Raw genomic sequence first — 14093 nt, forward strand, 5'->3', positions numbered from 1 at the left:
CGCCGCAACCTTCAGCAAATGCAAATACGAATTTTCCTCCAGCATCAGCCCGTCTAAATAATCCATACCGTTTACAACAATCGTATCAATTTCGTTTTCAGCCTAGACGAACAGCCAGCAGCAGTATGTCACAATCCGGAGAGGATCTACATTCGCCCAGTTATTTGTCATGGAGGAAGTTGCAGTTGAGTCGGGCAAAGCTCAAGGCGTCAAGTAAGACATCGGCCTTGCTGTCTGGTTTTGCAATGGTGAGTATATATATATTTTTTTTTTTTTTTTCATTTCTTTTGTTTTAATTTTAATTAATATATTTTATTTTGTCATTGTTACTTATTTTCACGGCTGAACTAAGATTAACAATGCGCTAGAGAAAATACGGAATACCTATGTGGTATATGCAACAAATAGCCAGCTATAATAGGATTTAGATTTTAATTTTCTATGTGCGTTGTTGTGTTTTATTATGTTGTATTGTGATCTATTTGTTTTTTTGGTTTTGGTCGATTAGATAGAGAAAATTAATTCGAATTAGATACAATAAGGAAAACACATGTTGATTTTTAATTAATTCCGATTAGTTTCGATACCCATTAAAAAAAAAAATGTTTTAATTAATATCTATTTTGTATTCTGTTCTGGCTATACAACAAAAGAATTGATTGCATAAGTGTAGACGGTGACAGAGGGTTAATATCATTGACCTGCCTCAATGAAATAATAATTTAATATTGCTCTTCTGAGTGTGAATATACGCGAAAATAATAATAAAGCGAAACTGAAACCAATTGAATTGAGATCCATTTGTGGTTTTTTTTTTTGGAAGAACTTTCAATTATTTTATTTAAAATTAAAACAAAACATGAATCTACACTTTAGTTTGAATTTCATATTGGTTGTGTTTTTTCTATAAAGATATGCAAAGCTATAACGGCTAACACGTAAAACAGTTTATCGTTTAAGGTGTTTGCGCTCTTACAAGATTAAAACAAAAACAAGGCGAAAACCACAATCTGAAATTAGAAGCTGGTATAGCCTAACCACCACGAATTGTAGGTTTTTTTCGAAAATCAATTTTTATTTTGACATTAGATGGCGCCCCAAGAGGATTAAAATTTTGTATCATTTGAAATAGGTATGTGTTGACTTATGAGGCCATTTTTTTAGATATAGACTTAAATCAACATTTTTTGATGAGGCTCTTATCTACATTAAACAACGTTTTTTAAAAAAGTATAAACCATTATTCTAGGACCAGGGATTTAGCCAGCACAATTTTGATTTAAGTCTATGTATATCTAAAAAAATGACCTCATAAGTCAACACATACCAATTTCAAATGAGAAAAAACTTTAACCCCTTTTGGGACGACATCCATCTAGTGTCAAAATAAAAATCTGAAAAAATTAGTGGATTTTTTTTTTATTATTTAGAAACAGTTTTTCCACTTAGGAACTTGATTCAAAAATAACAAACGCCCTAATGTACATATATATTCGTCCTTAAACGGGAGTACATTAAAAACATTTTCATATCTCGAACACCGTCGTTTCTTACCACTACTACTGTAGGCAGTACTCCCATTAAATATTTAGCTTCTTTAGAGCCCCCGCACACTACAAACTTTCTATCGGCCGACAGTTTAGTCAGTCTCTTAATCAGAATGAAAATGTATGAGAGTGCGCACACTACGACGATTAAGTATCGGCCGATCAAAAAGTTTGTTTGATCGAAAAAAAAGTTTGTTTTGCTACACAATTGCCTTCAAACTAAAATGTTTCCTAGCGACCCGACTGTTTATTCGGCTGCCTGTGCGCACACTAGGAGCCCAACCCGACTAAACTATCGGCAGATAGAAAGTCTGTAGTGTGCGGGGGCTCTTAATAATCGCTTACTACTTACTCGCTATTTTAGAATAGATCTTTTATGAATTAAATTGAACAGAATTGAGATACATTTCTTAGCCGGACAAAACGAATGTGCATCGTATTTTCACAGCTTGATTTTTCCATCTCATTATAAATTCAAAACCAATGTTAAAAAGAAATGTTAAATTTTAATTGGTTTTTATTTTTCATATTGTATTTTCATATAACATACAAAAATAAGATAAGACAAAATAGAGTGTCCACTCTTATTGAGAGAAATATTATTGTACAATCAATTAAAAAGAAAATATTAATTTGTAAGTTACATTACTAAATTAAAAGGTTCAATTAAAAGTAATTTATTTATCTTATGTTGTGTGAAAATGATTATATAAAAACTTAATGAAGTGTTTATTATAACACCAAATTGTGATTTTATTGAAAAAGACAATTACATTGACCCTTAGTTCTTTTCAAAACAATTAAAAGTATAAAAAAAAAATCATATGAAATGTATACCAAGAGTTCAACTTTTGATGTGTATGCAAAATAGTCTAGCTTAATTTTATTTATAAGTTTTTGATAAATCTTAAACAAAATCTTTTAAATTACAGCACGAATACAAAAATTCAATATACCGGTACTCAATCCAAATTCAAGCACGCTCCTATTTGAAAACACTTTAAAAACTAAGTTCTCTATTTTTAATCATCATTACGATAATGTAGAGTTAAAAATAATGATTATCTGCAATACATTTAAGTGCCTTGAAGAAAATAAACCCAAAATAAAACTTTAATTTAAATAACGTCAACTATGCTTTTATTTTTCCTGAAAACAAAAACACCTTCTTAACTTAAACGTTTAAATTTTTTTCTTATTCCAAATTATGCATTATTGCTGAATTTCAAAACAGAAGTAAACTGCCTTAAAAAAGTATGTGTTTTCGAAATTTTAAATTCTTTGAAAACATACATATTTAAGTGAATACTTTTGATATATTTTATACACAATTTTGAACTGATCCTTGAAATTTAAATGTAAAAACGTTTTTTACATGGACCGTTACGTTACAAATTTTTGAGGTCTCCTATATAATAAAGTCTGCTCTTCTAGTAGTTAATTTGTTCCTACCAAGTTTGTTTAAAATCTCTTCAAGTAGTAAGCTGAAATTTGTGAGTTCATCTAGTAAGAATGCTTACAAGTAACCAACAGATAAATGAGCTTTTAAAGAGAGTTAAGAGTTACATAACATATTTAATTTTCAAAGCAGGAAAGGTTTTTTTTCACCTTTTTTTGTGTAATTTGATGACACTGGACAACAAAATGGAACTTTTTTTTTGCCACAAGAACTAAAATATACTTTTCTGGAGGTTTTTGGACTGCTGAACTCGAATATAAAGTCAAAAAAATTTGTTTTGCCTCTGTTTTTGAAATATTACCGTTATAAAATGCCAAAAAAAACGTAATTTTGGCCGTTTTCGAGGCTATATTTTTATGTTAGGTAATTCATTACAAACAAATTTGTAACGGTTCCTATGAGAACGTATTCTTCTTTTAAAAACTGTTTAAATCTTTCCGATAACTTTTGTATTGCCCGAGATATCTTAAGTTTAAGTGAATAAGCCAAAAATAAACTTAATCAAAAGAAAAGTATATTTTGGTCAACACACGGCATCAATGAACCGATGTTGGAACTCTTGAAATCACCATCCATAGACAGCATCAAAACAATATATTCCATTCTTAAAGCCTTAAATATTTATAAAAATATATAACCTTCAAATTTACTTTATAACTATTATGTATATTTAAAAATTCATTTAAAATCGTTTAGCCTTTAGCTCTGGTAGCTAGCGCTTTTTATATATTATTTTGTAATTTATTTGCAATGTAATAAACTTATAATAATAATAATAATAATAATAATAATATTTTGGTTCTTGTGGCAAAAACCTTGTTGACCAATCCTATTTAAAATGTGTGTGACTTAGTAATCATAAACTCAACAAATTTTAAATAAAATTTGTGTCTTCATGTTTTCTTTTGACGTTTTGTTCCTATTTGAGATGAATTAGCAAATTTTGGAGGTTCAGTAACAACAATTTCTTCTAACACAGTTTTCATCGTATAAAATTGTTATCAAGAACCACCCTAATGTGCAAATATGTACATATATAAATCTAAAAACATAAGAAAAGCTTTAATATAACCTAACCAGATAGTAAATACAAGAAAGTATGAATTGTAAGGTACATAAAACAAAGACCTTGAGTATTGATTGTTTCTTTTTTTTTTTCTAAAGACTATAAATTATTGAAACAATGTTGCAATTTAATGTAGTCATTAACCTAGTGACAGTGATCGATTTGTTTTTTTTTTTTTTTTTTTAAATTTTATTTTCAATTTTATTATTCCACCACAATGACCTTTTTTTTTGTTGGTTTTTTCACCCAATTGTTGTGAATTTCAAAAGAAAATATTCTTAAAATAGATTCATTCGGTAGATACAGATTGTCTGCGCGAATTTTCAATTTTAAAGATTTTGATCACATTTTAGTTTTATCATCGACAATAGAATGCAAGTGAAAATAAAATTTCATAACAATGTCATCGGCCGGCCATATAATAGTAAAAGTATGCCAAAAAAAAAAAAAAAAAAAAAAATATCGAAAAAGAAATTAATTTACTTTTATACTTCTCATGAGTAGAGGTACATACCAATATGACAAGTGGTTTTATTGAGAAAAATGAGATTTCATTTATTTTTTTTCCCATGAGAAATAAACTTCGTTAAAGTGATTCTCTTTCACATCTGATTATGTGTGAACAAACTATATCTACACAGACATTGCGTTGCCAATTGGAATAAAATAAAAAAAAAAAAACAACAGATTTAAATATCTGTGAGACAAGTTCTTGGCTATTTGTCAAATAAAAAAAAATATAGAAATGAAACAAAAAACATACAAAACAAATTAGTAAGATGTGCATGAAGTATGAGTCAGATAAGTTATTTACCTTTGTCTTTTTTATAAAGCCGGCAATAAATTTTTAAGTAGGTGCTATCGTGCTATATTCTACAAACTAGGAAAGATAATAAAAAGGGTACGGTTCAACGTGAATTGTCCGAAAAAAATAAAACCACAAAAGTTTTAATTATCTCCTTATGTCTATCAATAACAAAGGTGCGGGTCGCACGTACAAAATTTTGTTTGTTTAAGTTGTTGGTATGTTAATAACTTACATATAATAGTATCCCATACAGAAAATTTAAATAGCCAACAATAAAAGTTTAATGGAAAGAAAATTAACAACTTGTACAACGAATTAAAAAAATCTATGAATTAACAGAATTCAAATACATTCATTGTGACGAATGAGCAGTATTTGTCTCCATTGAAAATCTTTTTTTATCAAAATTATTTGATAAACTTAGATTTAAAAAAAAATACTTTGACTGCAAGTAGGTAACTCAGCAACAAGACCTTAAAAAATCTTGGCTTTAATTTATGAATACAGCTTAAAAACGCCTTTTATTAAATGTCTCACTCCATGCATCTGGAGGAAATTTTTTAAAGCTCAATTTTTCCGGTAGGCATAGTATAGTTCAGTCAAATTGAACGAATAACTTCGGAAAAGTTCCGACATCGCTGATATTTGATTATTTTATTTTATTTTATTTATTATGTTGAAAAAAAATCGTTCGTATCGTAAAATTAAAAATAACATTTGAATAACTTCGTTTTGGAAAGAAAAAATAAAAATTAAATAATATTTAATACAAATCCCGATTTACAATTATTAAAATATAATACTTTAAAATTTAAATATGTACGCATTAAAATGTTGGAAAAAACTTTTTTCTAAATTTTATATCCTGAAAAGAAAAATATGCTTAAAAAACATTAATAACATTGCTCAAAGACTATGTTGGACCGTATTGAAAACTGTTAACTTTTGTCCCTAGCATTTAACAATAACAATTTCAAAGATATTTGAGACTTAGAAAGAAATTAGTTTAACCCTTTCGAACCCAAGCTATAAAAATCAATATTAAAAAATGTTTTTTCGGTATTATCGGGTCAAAAACATCACAACTAAGAAATATAAATAGCAAAGAGTTATTTTCCAAAATAATAAATAGCAAAACTACTGTGTTTTTTCATGTTACATGTAAGTAACATGCATTGCCTATGACCACCAAAAAATGTCGGAGAATTGAGAAAATAACTTTTTATGAAACTATAATGTACATATGCTACTTCTTCTAAGCAAAAAAACAAAACACTTTCTGCATTAACATTTTTTATATCTTTTCTTCAAAATTATGACCATATATATAAAAAAAATTTTTTTTGCAAAAAAAAATGTGAATTTCAGTCCCTTTCTCGATAAAAAAAATGAAAGGTATGATATTTGACTAACTTTTTGTAATAATCCAGTAACTAGGTATTATTATCTTTCAATTAAGCTATCGTAACCTAAAAAATTGTTTAATTTAATATTTTTTACGAATTTTTATGAGAGTAACGCTGGGTCCGAAAGGGTTAATGTCAAAAATATCGGTTTTAGGTGATTTTCTTTTGCGAAGATTCTGATTTGATTTTGAAAAAGAATTAGGCTGATTTACAAGAATGTGATGTTTTTAATAATAAATTTAACCATACTTTTTCTCTCCCGAGTCATCGTTTATAAAATAACCAAAATAACAAATTTTCGATCATCACGCTCTGATCAATTAAAAAAATTAAAAATTATAATTTGCGACAGATCGCTCGATATTAATCGCTATTTTGAAAATTTGGTCAAAAATCGAACACAACGGTATTACTTTTTATTCTTAAAAAGATTATGTTGACAAGCAAAAAAATTACTTTTATGTTGTAGACATTAAGTTTTCTATTTTTTTTTTTTTTAATTTTTGGAAACTTTTTTAAAGAATGTAACTCCCTTCAAAAAAAAAAAAAAATCTGAGGAAAAATTCAGACCTCGATGAAGTTTAGCACACACTTTTATAATATTCACCCAACAGCTGCATCAAATCCACATCAATCCGACTTGTACTTTGTTGAACGATATTTAGATTCTTTGGTTTCGGTACATCTCGTAAATGACAACTCGGGAGAAAATAAAATGCACGACTTGCTCTTATGGTAAAAGTTACTCAAATGTTTAACCTTTTTATTGAACAAATTTTATATTTTTAAGGAATTTCATAAGTAGTAGATAAAAAAAAATAAAATCTGTTTTTATAATTGACTAAACACCGTTTTAAATGATCTTTTATACAAAACCAAGATGTGTTTTTTGAACATTTTCTTAAATTTTAGTATTACTTTTACCTAAGGGCTTTTGTATAAAAATTTTAGTTGAAATCGGGTTAATCTTGTACGAGATATTCAGAAACCAAAAAAACCGTTCTAAAAAAATTTTATTTCAAAAAGTGGCTCTCACGTGTAATACTACAGACAATAATATTTAAATCGAAATCGTTAACGATATATGAAAGGTGCTGTTAGTTTTGGTCATAAAAAATATTTCAAAATTATTAAATTGATTTCCTAGCTTAATTACAAACTTTTTCAAAAAGCAGTACTTAATACTACAAAACCAACTATTATGCTTGTTGTCAAAAACAATTAACAGTACTGAATTATAGTCGGGATACATACATTTTCCAATTCCATTTTTGTATCAATCCTTCAAAAATCCTTTTCTTTTTACTTTGTTTAGCGTTTTAGATAGTTTTATTTTTTACTAGTAGTAGGTACATTACATACATTTACTTTCAATTTAAATTAACTTTTAATTTGGCAGTAATCCCGAACTTTAAAACGTTATGTTTTTTTTATATTTTCAGGTTGCAATGGTTGAAGTCCAATTGAATAATGACACCCAAGTACCTGCGGGAATGCTTGTTGCATTCGCCATCTGTACAACCCTCCTCGTCGCAGTACACATGCTAGCCCTTATGATTAGTACGTGTATCCTGCCCAATATCGAAGTTGTCTGCAACCTACACAGCATATCACTAGTTCATGAATCACCCCACGAACGTCTCCACTGGTATATTGAAACGGCTTGGGCCTTCTCAACCCTCCTCGGCTTGATACTATTTCTTCTCGAAATAGCTATTCTATGTTGGGTGAAATTCTATGATCTCAGTCAACCGGCTGCTTGGTCAGCGTGCATTGTTCTTATTCCCGTGTTGGTAATCTTTTTGGCTTTTGCCATACACTTTTATCGTTCACTGGTAACTCACAAATATGAGGTTACAGTATCGGGAATAAGGGAACTGGAAATTCTCAAAGAACAAATGGAACAGGATCATATGGATCATCATCATCACCATCGAAATAATGGACTTAATTATGGAGCCAGTGGCGAAATTGTTTAACATATTTTTTTTTTTATATAAGCGAGAATCCGCATACGTTACTTAAAAAGTTAAAAGAAACAAACAAAAACAAACGATTTAAATGTGATATTTGAAGATGAGTGTTTATTAGCCGCCGCTGTGTGATGATTACTTAAATTCTGAGACCCAGAAGTTTCCTGCAAGTCAAAAAACAATGAAAAATTAATACAATTATGTAAATATGTTGTAGAGATGATGAAAAAGAAATAATACAATAAGGCAATTTTTTTATATAACAAAGAAAACATTTAAAACAAATGCAAATGTGATAAATTATTAAGAAACAATACTTCACAAACAGTATTGGCCTTAAAAGAGAAATATGTTGTCATCGAAATAATCTTTATATTTTTAATTATTATTATTATTATTTTTTAATTTGTTTAAGTTTAATGTTTTATGTTTATGAATAAGAAGAGAAGTTACTTAAAAGTAATTTAAATCACTTAAAAAAAAAAGAAATAAATTGACAAAAATAATGTTAGCCCTAAGTAGACACAAAAATTTTTATTGTTTATTATTAAAAAGACAAATTCGAAAGTAATACTAATCCTTATCACGAATTTTAACATAATCGAAAGTTTTGTTATACGAATCTTATGAAATGACTCTCACAGAATCAATTCCTTATGACAATTATTATTGCGAATTATCTCTGTGATAGGCATGTTTCTTTTGAGATTCGTTACATACGATGTCTATTATGGTAGTTTTTGTGAAAAGGATTATTCCGTAATCGTTCACTATGTTATATTGAGTTCGGAAGATTTTTTAAAATTTTTCTCGAGTTTAAATCAATAATAAATTATTCCTGTTCAGAGTCTTCCTTGAAAGCCATTTTGTGAATATTTATATTTTTTATCAGAAAACAGTTTTCAGTGCAATTATATAAAAATTGTAATTTTTTATTTTATACGAACTCTTCGTCAATCGAATTAAGTTGTTACGTTTTTATTCCTTATAACTCCTATAAATGTGCGTTACGAAGTTAAATAAATATATAAAAAAATTATATTGTGCAACACTATAAATTATATGAATGTGTTGCACATGAAACACTTTAAACAATTATATATACATAAACGGAGGCTTTGAATATGTTTCTGGAAATATTTGTAAACCAAGTTAGACTTTTGAAAGTCTTGTATGAAAATTTGGCATTAATCGAGTGATGTAGAGTTAGTGTATATTTTAGGTTTTAAGTACTTAAAATAAGTTTAAGTTATCTCAAAAAGTATAAACTACCAATTATTTTAATAAAAGAAAAAAAAATTTAATTTTTACTTACGTTCTCATTTTTATTATAAAGTCGATGCAGGAGATTTTCTGAAACGAAGAACCAGTAATTACTATAAGTAAGTATATGAAGTGTTAGGGGAGACACGCTTGGAAACGGACGTTTAATTTTAAAGTAATATAATATTGAACAATTTGCCATACACCATATTTTATGAAAATAAAATCCACTATAAAAAATATGTTTTCTTGTAGCTTACTTATGTCCGTTTCATAACACAGGTAGTATTGAAAAGCACAATGGGTATTTTGAAAAAGCATGGAAACCAATTGCATATTATGAACGGTATTAATATTCAATGTTTCACAAATTATTTGCTATTATACAATAACATTTCATGATTGAACACAGTTGAAGACTTTTAGCTTTCTTGACTTGAATATGATTTAGATAATATTTTGTGTGCTAATGCAACTGACCGAATTGACTGTCTTTAAAAAAAAAACTGCAATTTGTTTATTGGTATTGTGCAATCTAAAAAGGGTACCTAACCTATAGGACCAATGTTAATTGTTTAAAAATTAAAATATCTTTTTATGCATGCTTAAAGATTTATGTGACCACTACATAAATTGTTATGTATAAAATTGTTTTTAATCAATTCTGCCAAAAAAGAGTAAGAGACGAAATTTAAATACATTTTAGCCATGGTAGACCATTTAGATTAAACGGAAAATTCGTAAACAAATGAATATTTATTTAAAGGTGGAATTTTTGCATACTTGTTGCTTAAAAGAATTTTTTTATAACTTCCGAAAAGTTCTCATAGATGCCGCTAGGTGAGATTACAGACATTAAAATTAGTTAAAAATGCGTTTTTTGCTAGTATCTTGAAAACACAAATTTTTTCCAAAAAAAGATGAAGATTATGAAGATTTTGATCTTGATTCTATTTTTTTTTTTACTGAACTGGCAAATGGAACTTTGAAATCTGAGATTTTTTTGATTTTTCCCTCTTTACCATCTTTTAAATAAAAGATTGGAAAATCTGACTTCGAATTTGAAAATATGTAGAAAACAATTTTGTATTGAAAAATTGGATAATGTTCATTATGTAATGTCACCGTTAGAAAAATATAAGATTAAGTTTCTTGTGAAAATCCACAAAACTGCGTTTTTTTTTGCAAAAGTATGGAAAAGTTTATGGTTTAACGTAATAATCAGCTTAATCCTATATGAAATCTTCCAAAAGATATGTGTTTTGAAAAAGGAGTCCCAATTAATAAAAAAAATAAAATTGTTTAAAACATCGATACTTTTCTGTCTTACACCTTACACATTACACCCCTATTACGATTGTCAACTATCAATTGATAATTGATAAATAGAATACTGAAAGTTGGTGTTTTAAAACTAATTTCGGGAAAACTGGCCAATTTTTAATGCGGAATTTTTCAATTACATTTCAAATAATAACGCTTGCCAGGGGTTTCTGTTAATAATTACGAAACATATAAAAGGGGAGGAAATCAATTTTTGATTGGGAGTCCTTTTCCTGAAAACATTACCCACATATAATACTGCCCATAATCTCGTAAAGGCCCTAACTACACTTTTCTTACTTCTGAGTTATAGAGGGAAACAGTAAATTTAATATCGCAATTTGCTTGCATATAAAAATGAAAAAAATTAAAAGTTCACTTTGAATTTTCTGACGTATTTGAAGACCTAGGCTAAAAAAATAAATGAGGATAAATCAGAGGCAATGCCCTAATTCCAAATATGCAAAAAAAAATTTTGTAGTTAGGGCCTTTACAAGATTATGGGCAGTATACTGCTAAATAGTTCTATAAATTTAATAATTTGGCAAATGACTTTTAAGAAAATGTATAACTTAAATTATACTTTTTTTGTAACTGAAACCAAACCATACTTTTCACAAGTTTTTTGGTGAGCCAAAGTAATAATAAATTATTCCATGACAAAATGAAAGATAAGATACCTATTGCTGTTAAAAAATTCAAAAAACGATTTTTTGATTGATTTCGTGGTTATTTTATAACGTGAGTTACTTTGTTCCAACGATTTTTTTTTTTGGTTTAGTCAGTTCTAAAATATTTGGTTTTAATACCAAACATATCAAAAATGTAACAATTCTCTTATTATTTTAAAATTTCAACTCACCTTTTCTGTTTTTAAAATCGGCTCTGGGAGATATTCTCTAAAAAGTGTCTTAACAAGATTGTTTGGGTCTAAAAGTTGGATCTAAAATTTAAGAAAAAATATAAATTTTTATCATTTTCGTTAAAATAAAATTAAATTCACACAAACCTCTTCAATAGGATATGGTGTTGGTCTTATAGCTTGATTCCTAAACTCATCAAACATAATCGATGTTTTACATACATCCTGATACCACATTCCTTTTTGAACCTGACCCGTTTCATTGTGAATGTACAATCCTTCACCATGTTTCATACCATTCTCAAAAAATCCTTCATATCGATTCCCATTAGCATACATCAAAATTCCAGCTCCATCATAAAATCCATTTTTCCATTCACCCAAAAAAATCTTTCCATCTTTATACCACATTATACCAATCCCAGATCGTTTGTTATCCTTCCAGAATCCATAATAGATTCCATCTTTGTGGAACATTTTACCCTCACCACAACGTTTCCCATTGGTCCATTGTCCAACATACAACCGATCTGATGTACCGTCTTGATTAATTTTCCTTAACGTCCCTTGACCATGGCATTTCGAATCTTTCCATTGACCATCATAAACAAGATTCTTTTTTGTAAAGGTCTTTACACCATATCCATCAAAATGACTATGATGGAAACATCCTTGATAACTTCCCACAGGATGATACTTTACAAATGGACGAAATCCATTAATATGAGCTTTTCGTATATCAACTTCACGTTCATTTCGTTTTTTCATCCTTTTTTTTAACCTTCCAATAGATCTTTTCTAACCTTTTTTATATAAAAATTATTCCCAAACCAAATTCGAAACGGAAACGAAATTAAGATTTGTGTCTCTTCGCCGATTGTGTCGAATTTCAAACTGAAAGTGAAAGTATTCACAGGAACTTTGAGAAGCTTTGAATTTTGCCAAGGAATATGCAAACTATACGACGACAATGGAGACGAGCCTCCTTAACAGAGAGTGGGTTAACAATTTACTTTCGTTTCGATCGCATGTCATGTCAATGTGGTTTTGGTGGAATGGGACAAAGTGTGAGGGTTATTTATCGTGCCATTTGCAGGGTGGTTAAATAGAAGCATAATAGAAAGTACATACTACTAACAATTACCTTGCTCCTTGTTAGGGTGAATCTTTGGAGTAACTGATTTGTGGTTTTGTTCTATATTCAATTTTACACATACAACTGTCAGGCTTATAAGCTAAGCAAGTAGGATTTATATCAGATTTACATAGAGTTTATTGTTTTATTTTCATTAATTAAAAAACAATATGATACCGTGTAACATGCTCTACATGACCTAGTCCTACTATGGATATGTGTGGTATTACTAAGTACCACATACGGTTTGGTTTGGTGGCATAAATATTGAAAAGGAAGAATAAATTGTCTATGTAAAGATGTCGCATCGCGTGTATTAGAGACTCTGTTTTAGAAGTCATAAATTTTAGAAATAGATTCAAGGTTTATGTTGGCATGCTATTTGCAGTGGTTGTTCGAAACAAGCATTAGAGGAAACATAGAAAGTACAGGAAGATAATCTCTATGGATGAGCCATTTTTCTTCCGACATGTTTGCTTAGATATACATACTTAGATAATTTATGTATGTTTAGTTATACATTTATAAATAAAAACAAATGGTAATTGAGATAATAACACTGCAATGATAGAGAATTCAAAAAATGTGGTCGGACAATTGTTTGCCTTTCTGGTTGTATACGAAGTCACATAGCTTTTTTATATTCTCCGAGATGTTTGCATAATTATCTAATGTATTTAAATGCAGAATTATATACTTAAATACATTATTTGAAAAGTCAGCTAAAAAACTTCAGTGGTAGAAGAAAGAGTTTCAATCTTAACTTATTTTGAAATTATAAGAAGAAAAGTTACTCATACGCCACAGTGAACGTTCAAGTTTTAATAAAAATCAATATACGAATCATAAAATTCTTAAGAAGGGTAGGTAATGTAATGTGTAAGGAACATTCATATAATAATATGGATTTTGTCGGAAATCATCATCATCATCAAAATTTGTTTGGAAATTTCGCAAAAAAAGACATATTCCACAAAAACAACACGTTTTGTAGATCTAGTTGCACTCATTACGAAACGTTATTTAAAAACTCCGTAATACCCCCAAAATCTGGAGTTAGAGACAAAAAACGGTTTTTTGGACCTCACCCATTGAAAAAAGTTAAGCTTCGTCAAATTTGTACCCATTTTAGATATTTTTTCAATTTTAGAATAGAAGACATTAAGACCTTTTCAAAAATGTATAAAACATGACCTAGAATTTATAAGCTGACAAAGTTCAAAAATTCCATTTTTTTTGTCATTTACCCAA

The 14093-nt window shown here is 28.5% G+C and overlaps 2 protein-coding genes across 2 annotated transcripts in view; one reads left to right on the forward strand and one right to left on the reverse strand.

The window, feature by feature from the left end:
- Nucleotides 1–8340, forward strand: part of LOC129905900 (calcium release-activated calcium channel protein 1) — a 67250-nt gene extending 58910 nt beyond the window's left edge. The window contains exons 3-4 of the mRNA XM_055981524.1: nt 102–248; nt 7729–8340. Of these exons, the coding sequence (XP_055837499.1) occupies nt 102–248; nt 7729–8265 (684 nt within the window). The 3' untranslated portion in view covers nt 8266–8340. The remainder of the gene's footprint in view (nt 1–101; nt 249–7728) is intronic.
- A 2-nt stretch (nt 8341–8342) lies between these two features.
- Nucleotides 8343–12708, reverse strand: LOC129905901 (MORN repeat-containing protein 3). Its single transcript, XM_055981525.1, has 4 exons — nt 11855–12708; nt 11708–11788; nt 9575–9612; nt 8343–8423 (listed from the first exon to the last, which is right to left on the reverse strand). Exons 1-4 carry the CDS (start codon nt 12473–12475, stop codon nt 8399–8401), a joined length of 765 nt encoding a protein of 254 aa, XP_055837500.1. The 5' UTR covers nt 12476–12708; the 3' UTR covers nt 8343–8398.
- Between the last annotated feature and the right edge of the window lie 1385 nt (nt 12709–14093).

This window comes from Episyrphus balteatus, chromosome 1 (genome assembly GCF_945859705.1).
Source record: "Episyrphus balteatus chromosome 1, idEpiBalt1.1, whole genome shotgun sequence".
Lineage (NCBI taxonomy): Eukaryota > Metazoa > Arthropoda > Insecta > Diptera > Syrphidae > Episyrphus > Episyrphus balteatus.